Here is a 19346-nt window from a genome sequence, read left to right on the forward strand (position 1 = left end):
TTTCCTAGCAGTTGACTAGTGTATAAAAGGATAGACAACCCAAGATATCACAAAATAATGTCTGTTGGTCTTGATAGCATTCTTTCAGCTCACTCACCATGTCAGTAACTTTTAGATGGCCATACGAAAAAACAATAGCATTGGGTGGATTTGCTACTGGTAGGAGGAATGCAAATGAATTACACAGAGTAGAAGGTAACAAAATATAAAGAGGGTTGACTTGAATGGCTTCAGCCTGTTGGAAAAGATAAAAAGGAGTCTAAGTAAAATTTTGAGATAGGCATCAAAATGAGCAAAATTATTTAATAAACTTTCCCAGAAGCAGATTGATATATAAAGACATAAAAGTATATATACATAAATGCAGTTATAACTGGAAGAATAATTTTTAGAAAACGTATCTTCCTCTTATCATTGTTTATATGGTGATTGGCGTCCATTTAAGCATTATAGCTCAGTTCATTTAGAAAATAAAGTATCATTTATTCCAGAAACAAAATTAAAACAGCAGCTGTTTATTACTGATCTAGCGCTAAGTGCTGTGCTAAGTGTATATATATATATATATATATATATATATATATGTTATATATATAATATATATAAGATATATGTAAAATTTAACATATATATAATGTATAACATAATAACATTGTATATTTATATATATATAATTTAAATTTCACTACGACCTTAAAAGATCATAACTGTAGTCCCAAATAGCAGATGAAGAAACTGAGGTCCATAAACGTTAAAGTAACTGATCCAAACACATAGCTGGCAAGCAGTAGAGCTTACAGAGTTCTCAGGTCCCTCTGGCTCCAAAGCTTCTCATCATTCCATTAACTTTACTACCTCTGTGACATATGTAATTTAAAATTTTCTTAGGAATCATCACAGAAGAGTTACTACTATTCTTAATTTATCACATGATTTTTTAACTGCTCCATGTTGAGAAATAAAAACCAGAAAAAACCCAAAATTGTATTTTACCAACATAACCTGCCTACATTTCTTTTCTAATTTGAAGCAGCTCAAGAATGCCAACATCTGCCCCTTGAGCTGGTAGCAGAACACTTCCAGAAGGGCAATTCTTCTTCATCCAAAGTGCTTTCCTTTCACCAAACTCATCTGTCCCAATAAGAAAAACATTTTACTTGAAGCTGTTTCTTGTAATTGCCAGCTAGTGATGGAGAGGAAGAGAGACAGTCTTCCCTCTCTCTCCTTGCAAATCTGCTTCTTATCTTTTTAAATTCTTCCCTGGGCCGTAGAGAACTGCATCTAAGACATTTAAGCTTGAAGCCTGAAGTGTAAACATAGCTTTTTATTCCCTTGCAAATCACTTATATGAAGCACTTCTCAAAAATTCAAGACATCTTCTGGAGGGAGAAGTATCAGTGTTAGAGATCTAAATACTAAAGTTGCCAGGAAGCACTGAATCCCAAAGTCTTCTAGAGCTGGAAAGGATCTGGGCTGACCCTCCTGTTTATCTGCAAATGAAGAATATGGGTAGAAAGAAGGTAGAGGGTTCACTTAAGATCATGCTGCTTGAACATGGAAGAAAAGAGTTCTCCTGAGTTGAGGTCTCCTAAGAAAGTATGAATGCAAATAAGGACGACTCTGTAAGTTACCTACAGGGGGACCATTCAGGACCCAAATGATTCCACACTGCAATATGAGAACACACAAAGTAGAACACTATTCTTTCAATGAATAGTGTAAATAGGATAAATGAGATACTCACCAATGGAGACAGTATTGGAAGAAGGAGGGTAATGGTAGCTGGATTGCTGGCTACCTCTGTTAAAGATGTGACGAGCAAAGAAGATATCAGAATTATTAGCCAGACTGGTAATGAACCTAGAGGAGATAATTTATTTCCTATCCATTTAGATAGTCCTGACTCCTAAAAAAACAAATTTGCGATATTTAGCATTCATTAATAAGTCATTTAATCAGACATTTAAATATATTAAAAAGCATTATTTGATCTAAGAACTCAGTTTCTAAAGTATAATTTTAATCTTTCATGTTTTTCTGTGGTTTGTTAGATCTAGGTGGGTTTGGCATGGAAAAGTTCTCAATTATTCTCATTTTAATATACCAAACTTTAGGAAGTTTGAATTGTCTTCCCACATCTTTTCAATTAAATTTTAATTATATCTAATTAATATATGTGGGTATAACAAGCCATGTAGTACTATAGGGCTTTAAGAAAAGAGCAGCCTTTCTGGTCTACCTCTGTCCACATCTGTGTTCCCCAGAGGCAACAACTTTCATCCATATTAGCTATTTATAACCATGTTTATGTGTTGATAGCTATTTTACAAAATTCTACTTTTTCATATTTCTAAATTTTCAAATGTAGACATTATTTACTGATTTCCTAATACGTGCATAAGAATTCAGCTTTCTAACACCTTCCACCATACATAGAATTCAGCTTTCTAACACCTTCCACCATACATATATTTCCTGTCCCCACCCTCCATTCCCTTACACTCACTCATATGTCAACATTTTTGGTTAAATCAATATTTAAAGTTTGCCATTATGATTATATGGATATCGTTCACAACTGAGCCACTTAGTGTACTGTGATTGCTTTCACTTTTTTGTTTTACTTTTTGTTTGTTTGTTTTTCCAGGAAATAATTTCCCTATGCTTTTTTTTTTTTTTTTCTGTACGTGGGCCTCTCACTGTTGTGGCCTCTCCCGTTGCGGAGCACAGGCTCCGGACGCGCAGGCTCAGCGGCCATGGCTCACGGGCCCAGCCGCTCCGCGGCATGTGGGATCTTCCCGGACCGGGGCACGAACCTGTGTCCCCTGCATTGGCAGGTGGACTCTCAACCACTGCGCCACCAGGGAAGCCCTCCCTACTCTTTTGTTTGCTTAGTTTTCTAAGTATCTATCACTAATTCTCCAGTACACTCTCCAGTAAAAATGGAAAACGCCTCACAAGTAGATAAAAATTTCAGGTAATTGTCCTTTTTCATTTTCCCTAATGGAGGTATCAATTTTGTAGTGTTCCCTTTTTCTGCTCCATTGGGACTAGTTGCTCTTTAGATCTACTTTACTGTTATAAAGAGACTTCTCTTCACTAGCATACTGTGGATTCCCTTCATCTCTCTCTGATGTGGGAATCCTTTCTTGCTAACTTCTTTGTGTTGGTGGGCCACAGGACCACATCTTCTGTAGCTTCCTGTTAATTGGTGCATGGGAAGTAAATTTTTTTAGTCTTTGCATGTCTGAAAACCTCTTTCTTTTCTTTTCACATTGCTTTGATATTTAGCTTTTGTAGAATTCTAGACTTGAAAAAATTACCACTCCAAATAATTATTGCTCCACTTCCTGTGGCTTCCAGTTGGGTTCTTTAGAAGCCGGATAATATCCTGATCTTGGATTCATTGTACATAATACAGAAAAATCTGCCACAGTCAAATTAATAGTCAAATGGAAGGGAAAATCCTCCATTTGTGAGATTTCAGTGAGCTGCTGCATGTGTGAATCTGTATGCTCATGACAAAGTAGGATGGACATCAGAAATGCTCTAATTACAAGCAGTATACCCTCAGATCAGAAGTTGACAAAAACATTGCCAGATGTGATAGCCAGATATTATGTATATTATTTGCAGTTCTGACTTAATTTTTTGTTTGTTTTGGGTTTTTATTTTTTATTATTTTATTTTTATTTATTTATTTTTTTGGCCATACCGCGAGGCATGTGGGATCTTAGTTCCCTGACCAGGGATGGAACCTGTGCCCCCTGCAGTGGAAGCGCAGAGTCCCAACCACTGGACCACCAGGGAATTCCCTGGGTTTTGTTTTTTAGATGGAAAAAGACTATTTACCATTTAAATCACATTGGCACAAATTCATCTTTAAATATATTTTAAGAATGGATTTTATCTACACCTGATTAGATACAGCTGGAAAAGATTACACCACATATTGTCCCTTGTCTCTGGAAGCCACTGGGATCATATCAAAATCCTACATGAGGTGGTTTAGTACTGGGTTCTCAGTAGCTCTCTCTGTCCAGAATCTCTAAGTCCTCGGTTCCATGAAATTTCTTGTGTTATTTTTTGGAAGTGGCCTTCTATTTCTATTTTCTTTCTTCTTTTTTTCCCCTTCTCTTTCTGACGCTATTATTGATCAGCTGTTGGATTGATACTCTAATTTTCTTATCGTTTTTTAATAATATTATTTTCTCTTCATCTTTTTGTTCTATTTTCTGGGATAAGTTCAAACTTCAATTTCTAACCCTGCTACTGAATTTAAAAATTCCTGTTGTTCTATTTCTTATTTTCAGTGGCTCTTTCTTATTTTCTATCTAGTTCATTAAAAACAATTTACATTCTCGTGGGGGGGTGGTGGTGGTAGGATGAATTGGGAGATTGGGATTGACATATATACACCAATATGCATAGAATAGATAACTAATAAGAACCCTCTGTATAAAAAAATTAAATTATATTAAATTAAAAAAAAAGTTTCCAATGCATCCCCTGTGGAAATAAAATAGCCTATGTTCACAGAATTTTTCCAAAAAAAAAAAAAATTACATTCTGTTTTACTTTCATGACTTAATGTTTCTGATATCTCTTTGAAGCATCAATGAAAAATTTTGGAAGTTTTCTTTTACTTTACACATTTTCCTTGTCTTTTTGGTATTCTTTCTCTTTTTGCTTATTTTTTGTTACTGGTTGTTGTATCAGAGGCTTTCCCCACTGTCTGGTAATCCTGGACTACCTATTTATGTTTTAAAGGGAGGCGATAAAATCACAATTGGAAGCTCTTTGTGTCTAAGTGAAGATTGTTGAGAGGAAGACATTACTATAGGTGACTGAACTGTAAGCCAGTGTCTCAGTGATTCGATTTTTTACAGAGTAAATCTAAATTTTCTACCAGGGAGGAGAGAGGGCAGTTGTCTCTCTGTTCAGGGCTGGAGGGAGTGTCTGGAGGCTCACACCTCCTTACAGACTTTTTAAACAATCTTCCATTTTTAGTGCTGGTTTTTTCTCTAGCTTTCAGTTAATCTGCTGCTTCCAATTCCTAAACTCTTCCAGAATCTTGTGGATGCATGTTTGTTTCTTTTTGGCTTTTTTTTTGCAGGCTGTAGATTGAATCTTTTTCTACTTCTTTACAAGGTCATTGACCCCTCATATATCTTCTTCCATCTTCTAAATTTTATCAGTATCTCTTGTATGTTATTGTTCCTGCCATTTATTCTTTGTCTTTAGAGATTGATACTTTTTTGTTGTGCTATTTCCATTTTAGTGGAGACCTGAGTCAAAGTGTTAAGTCCTCCATATTTAACTTAATAGAAAAATTTTGAGGAATGTGTGAAAATGGGAGAGGAGGAGTTGTTCACTGATAAGATTTTGAAGGTGACTGTCAGTTCGTGAGAGTTCAATCATGTTGAACCAAAATCAAGGAGCATTTAAGAGAGAGGAAATAGCAATGAGGTGAAAGCTTTAGGAGCTGCAATCTCAGAGTTCCCGACTAGAAAGGTTATCTAGTTCTAGGCATTTGCCAAACTAATTACAGTTTGGAACAAAATTTTTAAAAAGTAACTGTCTCCAAATCTTTGTAAAACCAGTTTCTAGTGGAATAGTTGTCCACAGCTATAGAAATAGGGTGATTTGGGGTATCCCACAGAAACCTGATTCTTTGTACTAGGATTTTCACAGCAGAGTCCCTCCATGGTTTCCCTCATTCTTCCAGTGAGAGAGCCTAGTGCATCAGACTAAGTCCACACCTTTTCATTTCCTTCAATTTTGCTATTCTAGGGTCTGGCCAATGCTTTTAAAACCACTTTGAGTGACAGATATTCTAGGAAGGAGAGATGAACAAATTCACGTCAATGCTAGAATTGCTGATTCTGATTTCCTCACAATTCAAATTAGCAGACATAGGAATAGAAGTTATTTATTCTGAGAAACCTGATCTCATTACTACTGAGCTAGTAGAAAAGTGTATTTGTCTTCTATTTCTGTCATTTATATTTGAACAGTCTATGAGGCAAGCCAAATCTAGACCTAAAATGACATTGTAAGGGGCACTCAGAACTGAGACAATTTCTAAGACTTTCACCTATTACTAAATTGCTGAAAACTCAGTATCCAAATATCATACAGAAGAATTGACAATAAAGTCAGAAGTAAAAACCAGTCTTCCCTTAGACTGTCAAGAATAGAACAGAACAGATAGTTATTTGTCTTGAAAAGTATAAAAATACAACTTTTCAGAAACTGAAGGACTTGACATGATCTCTCTCTCACCATCATTTTTACTTTGATGACTGAATAAGGAAATGGAATGTCCATGAGTTTTGAGTGTTTCACAGAAGGCTACTAAGTCCCGAATAATTAGTTAAAGAGGAGAGGATTTTCATGGAATTTCTGGAGAAGATACTTTTCTTCTAGCAACCCTATAATAACCAGGGCAATTTCAAGGGACAAAGGCTTCCCCAGACTTCTACTTTATATCAACTGCATAGATGACAGGCCAAAGAAATAGCCAACTTTATTTCTCATGACGGTTTTGTTTCTTCCTACAATTAGACATAATACAATATTAAACATGGCTATGTGAAATTCTTTCTGGACTTCATTCAATAAGCATGTTTTAAGTACCTTTAATATATTTAATATGATATGTAATAAATAATGTAATAAAGTACTGTTGTTTCTCATGCTTCTTTGGCAACATTAGGACCATGATATACTGCAGAGACATCTGAGAGCAACTTAAATTCATCATCAAATAAGGTGAAGGTATAAACAAAAAAAAATATGTACATATAATTTTTATATAACATATTTTTCTTATTAAGCTGGTCTTCTAATATTATTTCATGGATTAAGAATTCTAATTTTCTTTTTTTCTTTTGATATGCTGGGACATCATAAACAATGATGTTTTATGCTTATAAAGATTCTTGAACTCTGAACTTACCTCATCTGTGTGGTACAGTTACTGCATGGCTACTGAAATCTGCATCATTACAATGAAAGGATGAAGTCGAGCATTCCAAAAGCTTGACTGTCTTTGCGTTCTTCTTTCGAACAGTCTAGTTAATTGCTAACTATCTTAGACACAGAGTATTACCTCACAGCCATCTGCCAAGGCAAACCCTCCACCAACAAGAATGGCTATATCCCAGGGCATGAATGACTGGAATTCTTTCCAAGTAATCAGTGGAGAGTAATCAAAAGCAACTGAAAAACAAAAGTCCTACAGTTACACATTGCTTAAAATATGACAATATGACATTGCTTATTATCCTAAGTAGCCATCTCACAAGAAGTTTTTAATATTCTTGTATTGTTCTTAGATAGGAAACTTGATCTGGACTTTGAGTAATTTCCACCTGGCCTAGGCAGAACATTATATTATAAAAAAAGAAAAAAATCCATAACTTGTAAAAATCCTTTCTATTTTATTATAGAATAAATTTAGATAAATAACACTGTCATATATAATACTGTTCATTCATTCATTTATTCATTCATTCCACTAACATCTTTGCCTACTATGAGTCACAAGTGCATTGGGCTATACTGTCCTTTGCTATGTGAAATGTCTGTAATACGGCATTGGTTCAACAGCATCAGTAGAACATTATAATTATTATTCACTTATATCTATTTGAATATTTTATTGTTTTTTCAAATCATGAGGAGGGTCATGATAGATTCACCAGAATTTCTGTTTAAAATAATTTGAAGTTCAGATTTTAAAATTTATGTATTATTCATGAGACCCTTAAAATGCTCATAAAGCAATAATCATAAGGATTTCTCTTGATATTTGGGTCCTGATAGCTCCATTGATTTGCTTAGAAATAACATAATCCATGAACACATTATGCCCATTTAACATTTGTGTATAACAGGCAAGCTTCTACATGGTGAGGTTTTAAGGTTACTAATAAGTCCCCTTCCTGTCTCCTTATCCCAAACCTAAACCAAACCTACCCTCACTGTTGATGGAAATTTTGCTATTTCCTGCTCGAATTAAAGCCATATATCCTGTCAAAATGCAATCATCTCTGAATGTACCTCTCATCTAAAACTGAATATTTTATGTCTTATTTGGCATTTTAAAACCTAGTGTGAATGAGTTTATCAGGGAGAAGAGGAGCTGCAGAATGAGAAGGGAGAGGATGGCGGGTAGGGCAAGGCTCTTTCTGAGAAGGGGACTCAGATGTGGGAGCCAGAGGAGTTAAGCCAAGCATAGCACTTGCCACTGCAAGGCCTTAGGGCTTTGACTGCAATGGTCAGAGTCCTCAGGGTCTCACAGGAATCATTGCTCTATATTACAACACCTCCTTATAACACATTTGAGATATTCTAGTCTCAAGTGAAGAAGAAAAGGCATGTATTTCTACACTATACTGTTTACATATATCATGTCCTGGAAATGTGACCCATTAGTCATTTATCTATTCTGACTCAAGGAGGCAGGTGGGCCAACCCAACTGCATGACTCCCAGTTCCGTCCCAGCAGATAAATAAAAAATAAATAGATAGATAAATAGATAAATGATGAATGAAAAACCTACAACTCTGCTAGGCCATTTCCAAACAATTTTAAACCATTTTCCCATATTGACAACATATGAATCTGACTACCCGAAATACTCTGTGCTAGTATAAAGCACAGGCATGGATGGATCCTATGTTTAAGAAGTGTGTGTGTGTTGGGGACAGGATGGGTATACGCACATAAACACACACACTTTCTTGTCTGTGTGTTATAAAGGCAATGAACGCTCCCACTGAATGTGGTTTCTTTCAACTGTGACACTAGGTTATGGCTAAGTGTGGGGTTGATTTGCATTTTCTCCAAGTCTACTTATGAGGCTGTAAATACTCTTCCCGTTGAAACTCGTCACCTTTTTAGATCCTCAGTATTTATTACCAAGGGCTCATCTTGAAGTATGACTTCCAAGCTCCTTTTCCTACGTTTGCCAATAGTAAGATTAATTCCGATTATGACCAGGGAAGTGGGTACATGGCAGACCAAATAGTATCACCCATAGCAGAATCCTACATAACCATGGTGCATAAGGAAATCTATGTCTACCTTCTGCAAAGTAAGATAATCCTGCATATAAGGAGAGGATGTGTGCTGTCTGAATAGGGGTTGCAGTGTATAAACAGGAGATGTAAGCCAGGGGTTGTGTCCATGTCCATTCCTTCTGTTCTACGTGTTAACTGAAACCAAGGGAATTTTGTATTTTTGCTCTTCTGTCAAATTCATTCAGAATTATAAATAATACTCAACCAGTTTCTCCTGTAGGTATAGTTTTGGTCAATCTCTTAGCTGGGATAAGAAAGAACAGGAGTCCTACAAGTAAGGCAACAGTTGAATCTGTAGCAAAACCAGGGTACCTGAAAAAAAGACATGTGTGTGCATTAAAAAATGCCATCAAGAATTTGTATGAACTAAGCACCAACTGATTATGCTGATAGCATACAAGTAGAAGTGGTGGTATTGGTAATTTATTCTGGCTAATCTGCTCTAAAGTCTGTAATTCCCAACTAAATATGTAACTTAGTGGGACTGAAAAATCTCAGATTATATCCCCATTGTTTTCATATATATCTCCTTATTTTCAAAACCATGTATACATATGTTGATATACTAGGCCAAGAGTTCACTTCTAGGTAAAGCTGACAGATCTGGTAAATAACTTCTTTGAATTATTTCTTTAATTTTATTGGCAAAGCATTGAGGTTGAAACAATAGGCCAAATCCTGTATAACTGATTTATAAAAGGCTACTATTGAATTGTGGCACGGCATGGATGTTTTGAGCGTCCTTTAAAACTCTCTGTAAATTGTGAAAAGGAATTGATCTGTTTTTCTAAGATATAACGTCTGCTTCTGTGTTTATAGGCCCTGCCATATCATACAAATGAAATCACCCATTTAATGCTTTGCACCCTGTGAAACTCAATCAAGGATATTAATTATTAGAATGGCTTTGAGGTACTCATAAATGATCACTGAACAAATTAAGAGTTATTCAGAAACAGATGGGGTCTTAGAATCACCAGGCCATTCCAGCAAGTAGAACAGGTTCCCAGAAGCCCCAACAGTTAAGAAGTACCTGGAGACCAGATATGAGTGAAACAGGCATAAATAATTAGAAGTCAGTTTAGAAGTTAGCGTATTAACTAGTGAATCTTCGTAGTCTGAAAAGAAGTATGTACACCCTAAAAATTATTTTGCTACCTTGTAACTCAGCAATGCATACATAGTATAGAGGCTCTTTATTCCTGTAATTTATTTGAACAATTTACATAATCAAGGAAATGCATTATTTTATTCAATCTGACAATTTTATAAAGAAGTCTGTTTTCCCCAAATATAGATTTTCTTTATTTCATTGTGGAGTAAAAAGCTGCCTTGGTGTAATTTATTCAACAAACTTAACCTATATTTATTATTTTACTGTTCCTTATTTCTCTTATTTCAGTTATAATTTTGGTTGAATTTTTGCCAAATTAGGTCAGGCATCATGTAATCTGATTTTGCTTTATATGAAAAGACATATTGAATTCCTTCCAGGTTCAAACAGATGGAATGAAAACATGAGGTGGTAGCTATAAATCTAGATTTATCATTCTAGCTTTGCAAACTCTAAATGCCTAAAACCTCTGCATTACAAATGTATTCTACAGAATATATACTTTAAATAAAATCAAGCCATAAATACAGAAATAACTGCTTTTTAAAAGACTTTTAAAACTACTATCATTTTATTTATTATTAGTTTATTTTATTTTGGTTTATTATGAACTAAGGTTGTCTCAGTATTACAAAATATTAAGCTTATGCAAATTTTATTTGCCTTGGCAATTTATACATCTAATTGCCAATTAGATGTATATCTTCAAATCCCTTCCTCTTTCAAAGCTTTGTTTCTTTTCTTATTGTTTTCTCTCAGAATTCTAGATATCATGAGCACCTCCCCAAAGCAAGTACGCCTTGTTTTCCTGCTACAAAAAAAAAAATCTCCTGAATTACATTTTCCTCCCATAAGGAGTAGAAATTAGAAGCTGATTATATTGAATTTCCTCTTGGGATTTCTGCCTGGTTTTTATTACCCATTGCCTGATTTCATTTGGTTTTTACATACTGGTGTTTAGAGAAGACCCTCCCTCTCTAGAATGATAGGAGTGGGATTTTTAAAAGGAGGAAGAATTATTTTTTCTGTTGGTCTAGGTCCTATTCCAAAACTATGAAGTTCGAATCAAACTATTAAATAATAGTTTGCTTTGAATAGCTTGCTTTGAATGATTGGATACTGCCTTTTGTTTTGACTTCTTGAGATGAAACGTTTTTGTCCTAATGGAAATAAAAAGTTTATAAAGCTGCAGCTGATTCTTTGAAACATGTACCACACTGCATTGCTGCACTTGTGTGCTCACTAGGAATTGGGACGCCGACTTGGCAGCTTTAAAAAAATGTTGGCAATGCCTACATAAGCAGAAGGCTCCGATGCAAGAATTTCTTCATTCCATGTGGGCAGAATAGATCTGACTCAAATGTTTTTGGTTTCTACCCCACTACATGGATTTTTGCTGGGGGATGTGAGACAGGAAGTTCAAATCAGAGATCTGCTGAATTTAGGATCCAGAGGACTTCAGTGAAAGCCAGATTTGGGAATGCGAATCTCAAAACCAAAGTATTTATATTGACATGTAGGATGGTCCTTAATTTAGAAAATTATGCTACAATCTTCCCCCTCACTTCACATGACTCAGCAATGTCTGCTGGGATATTAGACACTGAGAGATAAAATTAACTCTGACCCAGCTTCTAACATTAGTTTGTAAACTCAGTCTTATTGCTTACTCAGGATTTCCTTATTTATAAAATAGGGGCAGGATGGATTTATAGCGACTAATACAAAAATGGACATCAATAGAGGAAAAGACAAAATATGAACCAAATAAATAACCCTCCATAGAAATAAAAAAAAAATAAGCCAGCAAAAATCACAGAATATGAATTCATATCAGGTTACTAAGAAGCATTGAGTGGCATTGAGTTCACATAATAAACAATTATACTGCACTTCCTGTGGGAAGAAGCGCAGCACTATTCTAATTAGCGCCATTTTACAGATGGAGAAACTGAGAGGTAAGTGACTTGCCCAAAGTAAGTGGAAGAGCCAGGAATGGAACCCAAGCAGTGTGGCTCCAAGGTCTATACTCCTGACCATTTTAAAACATGGCTTTCCTGCAATCATATTTCTAATTTTGTAAAGATGAAAATAGCCTTGTCTGAAGGAGACTTATCTTTAGTTACAGGGTAGTTTGGTTACCTTGTTTGCTGCCTTACCCTAGATTTCATTCCTTATCTTTTTTTTTTCCTGAAAAGATAAGAATTAAATCTTTTCGATGGAAAAGAAGAAAAAAAATCTTATACAGTTTTTCAGAGTTATAGGAACCACTTAGGAGAAAAGCTGAGTATAAAACAGGAAGTGTTGACAAACATAACATGTAATGCTTACTCTGAAAAAAGCACGGACCAACCAGACACAAACCCAGGATCTCGGGTGAACCATAGCAGGGCCATTACAATGAAGAGGACTAAGGTCACAATTTCTTGATACCTGTGGGAAAATTCCAATCCTTTCATTTATTTTTCTCAGTCAGGACATTTGTAGAAACTCCCTGAACTATTGTCAGAAGTAGTCTTAGCAGAACACTAAGCACTGTCAAAACTTGATGTATCAAGTATTTAAGAGAATCTGCAGTTTGAAAGGGGCTTTAGTCCTCTGTGGGCCTTTCAGTTTCTTGTCCTTCCACCTGGTAAGTTTTAGTTAGACAAGGTATGTATTTTATCATGTTGAGTTATATTCACAAAGGTTAGAACATTCAGGGCCCTTATCAAGTGTAATAAATACACTAAGACAATTGTGCACATATTTGCCTTTAAACAGATACTTGCAGTATAAGCAGCATCTCTGTGTTTGCTTGCTTGTGTGTGTGTGTGTGTGTGTGTGTGTGTAACTTACTTTATTGGTCCAAGTTTTTGGTATTCTTGTTTAATAACCTCAGCACAAGCTTTTTGTTTGGCTGTTGCGGTTTTGCCACACTGTGCCATCTCCTTAAAGCTGAAAAGAATAATTAAGCCTGTTAAGCAAAGAATTCTCCCTTTATAGAAGATACTTGTGTCAAAGCGTCAGAAAATACAAATCTCCCTGCTAATAATAAAAAGCTGTGCTTTTTGCCTATACCCCTATCTCCTTCTTGGAATTTCTTCTCCCCTTTTTTCTGTTTTTCCCTGGTTTGCTTAATTTTCATTCCATATCTCCCATGACATCATCCACTGATCTCTTCCAAGTCCTTTTGCACCACTGGAATTTTGCCATGTACCACTCATCTCTAATTTAATACTTCATTATATACCTGATTGTTATATATTTTAATATATTTCTTAAGTATCTTTATTGTTAATTTTCGCACATGTATAAGTTTTATCTCACTAGTGAGGAAACAGATTATTAGAGGGCAGGGGCAGTATCATGGATTTTTTTTTGGCCCAGTTATCTCTAAACACTGACATACACGGTAAATACTTGATTCATTCACTCAGTACCTCTGTCAAATTTATGAGATAGTTGGTTGCTAGATCCATCAATTTTCACAAAATATGCTAAACTCCAATTATACACTAGGGCATAGAAGTCACATACACTGAAGATGAACAGAGTTCAAACTAGGTCTGTTCTCAGAACTAAAACCGATTCTATTAGTTGTTTTTTTTTTTTGAGTTTGTTTCCTCCTTATATCCTAATAGCATCAACCAGATAATTTTCCAATTTACTTCTAATAGTAACTGTCAGTCTCTATTTCTTTTAGCTGCTTGTTTTAGTGACCCCTTTCTCCTGTGACTAATTTACCTATCCTGAAGTCCAGGGTCTTCAAAACCTTGAACATTTTTTTGTGAAGTGCTGCTCTAAACCTTGATTTAAAAAAAAAAAAAAATCCCTCCAGAGGAAGAAACAAATGGGAAAATGGCCAGATTCTTATGGATTATCTCTTGGAATGTCTATGAGAAGCTCAGTTAGATTATATGTTGGTATAGAAAGGACTTCTGGGTATATATCTAAAGACATTGACATCTAGATCTTGAAGAGATATCTGCATTCAAATATATCCATTGCAGCATTATTCACAACAGCCAAAATATGGAAACAACTCAAATGTCCATGGATGGACAAACAGATAAAGAAAAAGTGGTGGTATATACATACAATGGAATATTATTTACTTATAAAAAGGAATAAAGCACTGATACATGCTACAATATGGATGGACCTGGAAGACATGATGCTGAATGAAATAAGTCAGACACAGAAAAACAAATACTGCATGAGCTCACTTATATGTGGAATCTAAAACAGTTAAACACATAGAAGTAGAGAGTAAAATGGTGATTGCCAGGGGCTAGGGTAAGGGGAAAATGGGGAGGTGTTGGCCAAAGTTTCAGTTATGCAAAATAAGTAAGTTCTGGAGATCTCTGTACAAAATAAAGCCTATGAAGAACAATACTGTATTATATACTTAAAAATTTGCTAAGAGGGTAGATCTTATACGAAGGGCGTTTACTACAAAAGGAAAAATGAAAAAAAACCCAAAAAGCAAAGGAGGTGGGAGGAAACTTTTGGAAGTGATGGATGAGTTTATGTCATTGATATTGATGATGGTTTCATGGGTGTATATTTATCTCCAAACACAGTAAGTTTTGTGTACATTTAATAGCTACAGCTCTTTGTATGTCAGTCATACCTCAATAAAGCAGTTTTTTAAAAAAAGAAATCAGGGACATTTTCTTCTGTAAAATTGCTGGGGTAAACATTGATATTTTGGGGAGGGCAGCTATCACACAAAGACACATTTCATTTATTTATTTTTCTGTAACTCTGCTACTCAGATTTGTTTGGACTATTACTCCCTGTGAAGGATCAGAGTTTCCTCAATTCGTAAGTCATCCATCCTACATATTCATAATGACCCTCATGCACACACAACCCCCAGGGAACATGATTGGTTGTTGTGTTTAAGATCAGTGAGGTAATACTTAATTTTTATAGCCTCAATTCAATTATGACTAGTGCCAGTCTTGAAGTTTTTCCCTTTGTCACAATATAAATCCTACCATTAAAAAAGAAACTGATCCATGGACTGCCTTGAGAACCATCTGTAGAATTAAAAAGTAGAGTTAAAGGAAAAGATGAGTCTCCTTAGAAACTGTTTTCTACCCAGTAGACTGCATATGTATTTTGTCACTTTGGTTGGGGATAATCAATAGTTAAGTCAAAAGCCATACTGGCTTTGCTACAAATGAAGGTTAATGCCTTCACAAAGGAGCTGATGAAGCGTATGACAATGCATCAACCTCTCCTTTTAAATAACTTCCGTGGCACTGATAGATGAGCTTCACTTCCCGAGTGGGTTGGGGTCATTTATGATGGGTGAGTTAACTGTGTTAACAGCCAACACGCTAATCAGAATGTATGGTGGCCTGCCAGGGGAGGGGCTAATAATTTCTGTTTCTCAATCTAAAACCTCTGGAGGTGAACACCCTGGCAGACTGAAAAGGACACTGAAGAATTAGCTGGAGCATGAAACTGTGCCATGTCTAACTAACAGTGGACCACAAGGGGACAGTTTCAACATGCTACTGATCATGATTTATGGACTTGGCCTAATATATGCACTTCACAGGATGTTCTTCCTCATAGAGAAACACATTTCAGTACATCTGCCCTTTATCTTCTTGATTTCTCCTTTTTAAGTGGTGGGCGACTTCAGAATAATGACAAGGGTTGCATACTTATTTTATAAAGTCATTATATGCAGCAAAAAAAGAACAAAACAGCTGTGGGTCTGAGACCGGATGCTTTCTCTGTTGGTTTGGGATTCCTGTCCCCTGCATTCTGCTTTGCTACCTGTACGATTGAATCGACCCCCAAAGGCTTGGATTTCCAGGAAAGGGCATTTAGTATGCAGCTAGCCTCTCCCCACTAATGCCCACCTGCTGAAGGCGGTGACATTCCACTCATTTGCTTCAGCAGGAGGACAACCTCACACTGCTCCCACAATCTGGACAAATAGATTTTTCAAAAACGCATCAGTACCGTCTCCCCACTACTAACAAAATTGTGGCAGTTCTGGAGAAAAACCAGGAAGAGGAAGGGAGAGAGAAGAATATCAGTCCTTACATGACTAAGCTTGGAAAATCTGGGCACAGGCATGGGGGGTAATACGACCTGATTGCAGTATTTTGCTGTTCAAAGGAAGTATAAAAAGCTGACTTCAGTCTCCCTGCTTGGTGGATAACATGTTTTTTCATTCATAGGTCCTTGAAATTATTTAAATAAAACCCTATGAAAATGAAGTTGAATTTTTTGGGGTTTTTTTTTAGGAAAAAGAATACTCAAGGTTTGATATACAGCCCTTTCCCCTTTCTTTTGGAGTGTTGTTATATATGGTGAATGTATGATGCAGTATTTTAGATTTTGCTGTGGAGCCCTGTATAATTTTAAGTGTTGGCTGTCATTTAAGTCATGTAACTCATTGGGACTTATGAACCACCAACTTCAGTCCCAGCCAAAGAAACACTTGCAAATTCTCCTTGAATGCATATATTTGACATTTTCCAGCTCTTGATTGATCCGTGTTTCCTACCTTGACTTCTCTGTATTCAACTGGGGCCCATCCGTGTTAGAATTACAGCATTGAAAGTGATCTTGCTGATCTTCCAGTTAAATTCCATGGTATTTAGTTGAAGATACTGAGACTGAGAATGGATCAGGACTTGCAAAGATTACTCATCTGGCTCGTGGGCAGCCACAACTTTGTCCCTGGCCTCCCAATTCCCAATCCAATATTCTTTCGTTTTTCAAGGGCAAATCAATGTTGGTACTAGGATGAAGCAGGAAGCCCTGCATATTACAGTTTAAAGTAACTCGATAACCTGAGGAAATCCCCACATTAAACCAAGAGGAGGGACAAAACTTCTTAAAGTAACACTTGAACAGGTTGGACTGGGTCCTCACCATAATGAGCTTCGTATGCCCTTTTGGTCTATTAATGTCTTAATGGGTTGGGATCAAAGGAGACCAAGATGGAATTTCTGTCTACAAACTCTCTTCCACAGTCAACACTGGTTAGGTGATATTCTAGAGGGTCCTTAATGTATGTATGTGTTCATACGTGTCAGTTTTGTGGATAAGAGAAATGCAGAAATGCAGCACTCGTGAAATAGGTGTAAAAGCCCTGAATGAGGGGCTGAGAACATGGAACCCAGACACCTTTATTTATCTGATTAACGTGGAATATGTACTCACTTGAATCCTAAGAAAAGCCACTGAAGCCAAATCCATGACAAGAGGAGAATAATAATAGCAGCCGGGAAGGACATCAGAAACCATGATCCAAAGTTGATGCAGTGACAATCAGGGTAGCGCCTGTGTGAAAATATGGAAACGTGTTCACAGAAGGAGTACAAGAGGAATCCTTTCTGATGGTCAGTGGGAAGCAGCACTTCCCGTCTTTCCTGTGCCACCAGTCAAGAAGGAAGATGTGGGAGGTATTCACCATTAAATACAGAAGTTAGTTTTACTCCTCACCTCTTGAGTCTGTAACTGCTGCTTCCCACAAAAACAAGAGTGGGCATGTTATAACTTTTGCTCCCTTTATTCAATCTATAAGGAAGTGTTTGTGAAGGAACCTACCACGGTACCTGCTACTCATGGAAATGCACAAGAAATGGGTATGCATGGGTGTGTACGTTTTGTTGTTCGTACTCAAATCATCAGTATATGAGTGAGGAAAGACAAATAAGCAGACTTGGGAACAGATGAGAATTAACTTAACAAAACTGAATGTGTCCATTACCATTTCGTCTTGGGAGCTGACATCCCAGACTCGGAAGGGACTCAGACCCCACCCGCGTTGTCTCTCAAAGCTGTTTCCTTCTCTGTTTCTTCTGCCCCAGAGCAACTGCAACCATCTTACCAGACATATTCTAGTCCTTTCTTCCTAGAATTAGACAGTGCTTTGGGGCTCAGTCAAACAGAATAAATCAGATAAAAATAATTAAAAGTCCTGTGGAAAACATCAACTTTTCCCTTTCTCTTTCCTAGTTATTTTCAGCTTTTTAGCTCACATAATAAGAAGAAGACAATAGCAACAAAAAAAGTTCAGGTACAAGCACAGTTTCTTTGGTAACCTCACATTCATTGTTTCAAAATGTAGTCTAAATTTCATATAGTTATCTATTTTATGACTGTGTGGGAAAAAAAAGAAAATTTGAGAAACAGTTGTCTTTAAATTTTCTTCGTGAAGCAGTAACACAGAGTCAGAAATTGGAAAAGTACAGAATATAATACAGAAGTAATAAAAACACTGTTAACATTTTTTAAAATTATTTTTGAAATCACAAAATATAGAGAACTTTATAAAAATGACAGATTTTCAATATATATTTTTTCTATTTAAATCGTACCACTTAAAATTTAAGTGTATTTTGCCACTTAAAAAAGATCATGTAAATAAATGAGAAGATTCATGCTACATGCCTCAACGTAAGCCAAATTTATTTATTTTAGAGCACTCCTTCTATTTTAGAATGGTTCCTAACAAATGCAAAGGCTGTTTTTAAAAAAACAAAATTAAGCTTTCAAACCTGCAGATTTCTAATGTTGTCTACAATTTCTTTGAGCTGATCTCCCTGGGTCCTAGAGTTATTGGCAACTTGAGGATGATTCCATCTACTTTGAAGAGATCCTAGGATTAGCTTATATATTTATGCCATTAGAAAGTGACAAATGATAAGTAAAAATTGCTATAGAATACAGAGAATTGATGAATGGAAAAAAATGCTTTACCATGTCCATGAGGTTTTACTGAGAATTGCCTGCTTAAAAATAAATGTTGTTTTCAGTTGGAAAATAAAATAAGTGGGAAAAGGCTTAAGCTTTTCTCCCATCTGTTAGACTTGGATTACAGGTCAGTGGTCTATGTTATTTTGTTCAGCCTGAAGACATTGAGAAATGCTGCTTGGATTAGGTTCAAAACAATGCCCCAAACCCAATTTCATTTTTCACCATCTGTAGCTCATACCTAGAAATCAGGCTGCATTGTTCTCCCCACCCACTGCAGAGAGTCCTGTGAGATTTGAGGAAGAGGAGCTTTTCAAAATTTTTGCCTGGAGGGATAGGTCATTTAGAAAAATGAAAGCTTAAAAAAGCTGAACTCTGGGGGTTGTTTTGTTTGTTTTGTCTTTGTTTTTTAAGTCGGTAGTAAGAA

General features: G+C 36.1%; 1 protein-coding gene across 1 annotated transcript in view; it reads right to left on the reverse strand.

The window, feature by feature from the left end:
* The window catches only part of SLC13A1 (solute carrier family 13 member 1), a 77843-nt gene that overhangs the window by 2969 nt on the left and 55528 nt on the right, over nucleotides 1-19346 (reverse strand). The window contains exons 8-14 of the mRNA XM_019924675.3: nucleotides 17384-17503; nucleotides 13043-13141; nucleotides 12536-12637; nucleotides 9296-9402; nucleotides 7115-7224; nucleotides 1745-1906; nucleotides 98-235 (exon numbers count right to left, since the gene is read on the reverse strand). Of these exons, the coding sequence (XP_019780234.1) occupies nucleotides 98-235; nucleotides 1745-1906; nucleotides 7115-7224; nucleotides 9296-9402; nucleotides 12536-12637; nucleotides 13043-13141; nucleotides 17384-17503 (838 nt within the window). The remainder of the gene's footprint in view (nucleotides 1-97; nucleotides 236-1744; nucleotides 1907-7114; nucleotides 7225-9295; nucleotides 9403-12535; nucleotides 12638-13042; nucleotides 13142-17383; nucleotides 17504-19346) is intronic.

The sequence above is a fragment of the Tursiops truncatus genome, chromosome 9 (assembly GCF_011762595.2).
Source record: "Tursiops truncatus isolate mTurTru1 chromosome 9, mTurTru1.mat.Y, whole genome shotgun sequence".
Lineage (NCBI taxonomy): Eukaryota > Metazoa > Chordata > Mammalia > Artiodactyla > Delphinidae > Tursiops > Tursiops truncatus.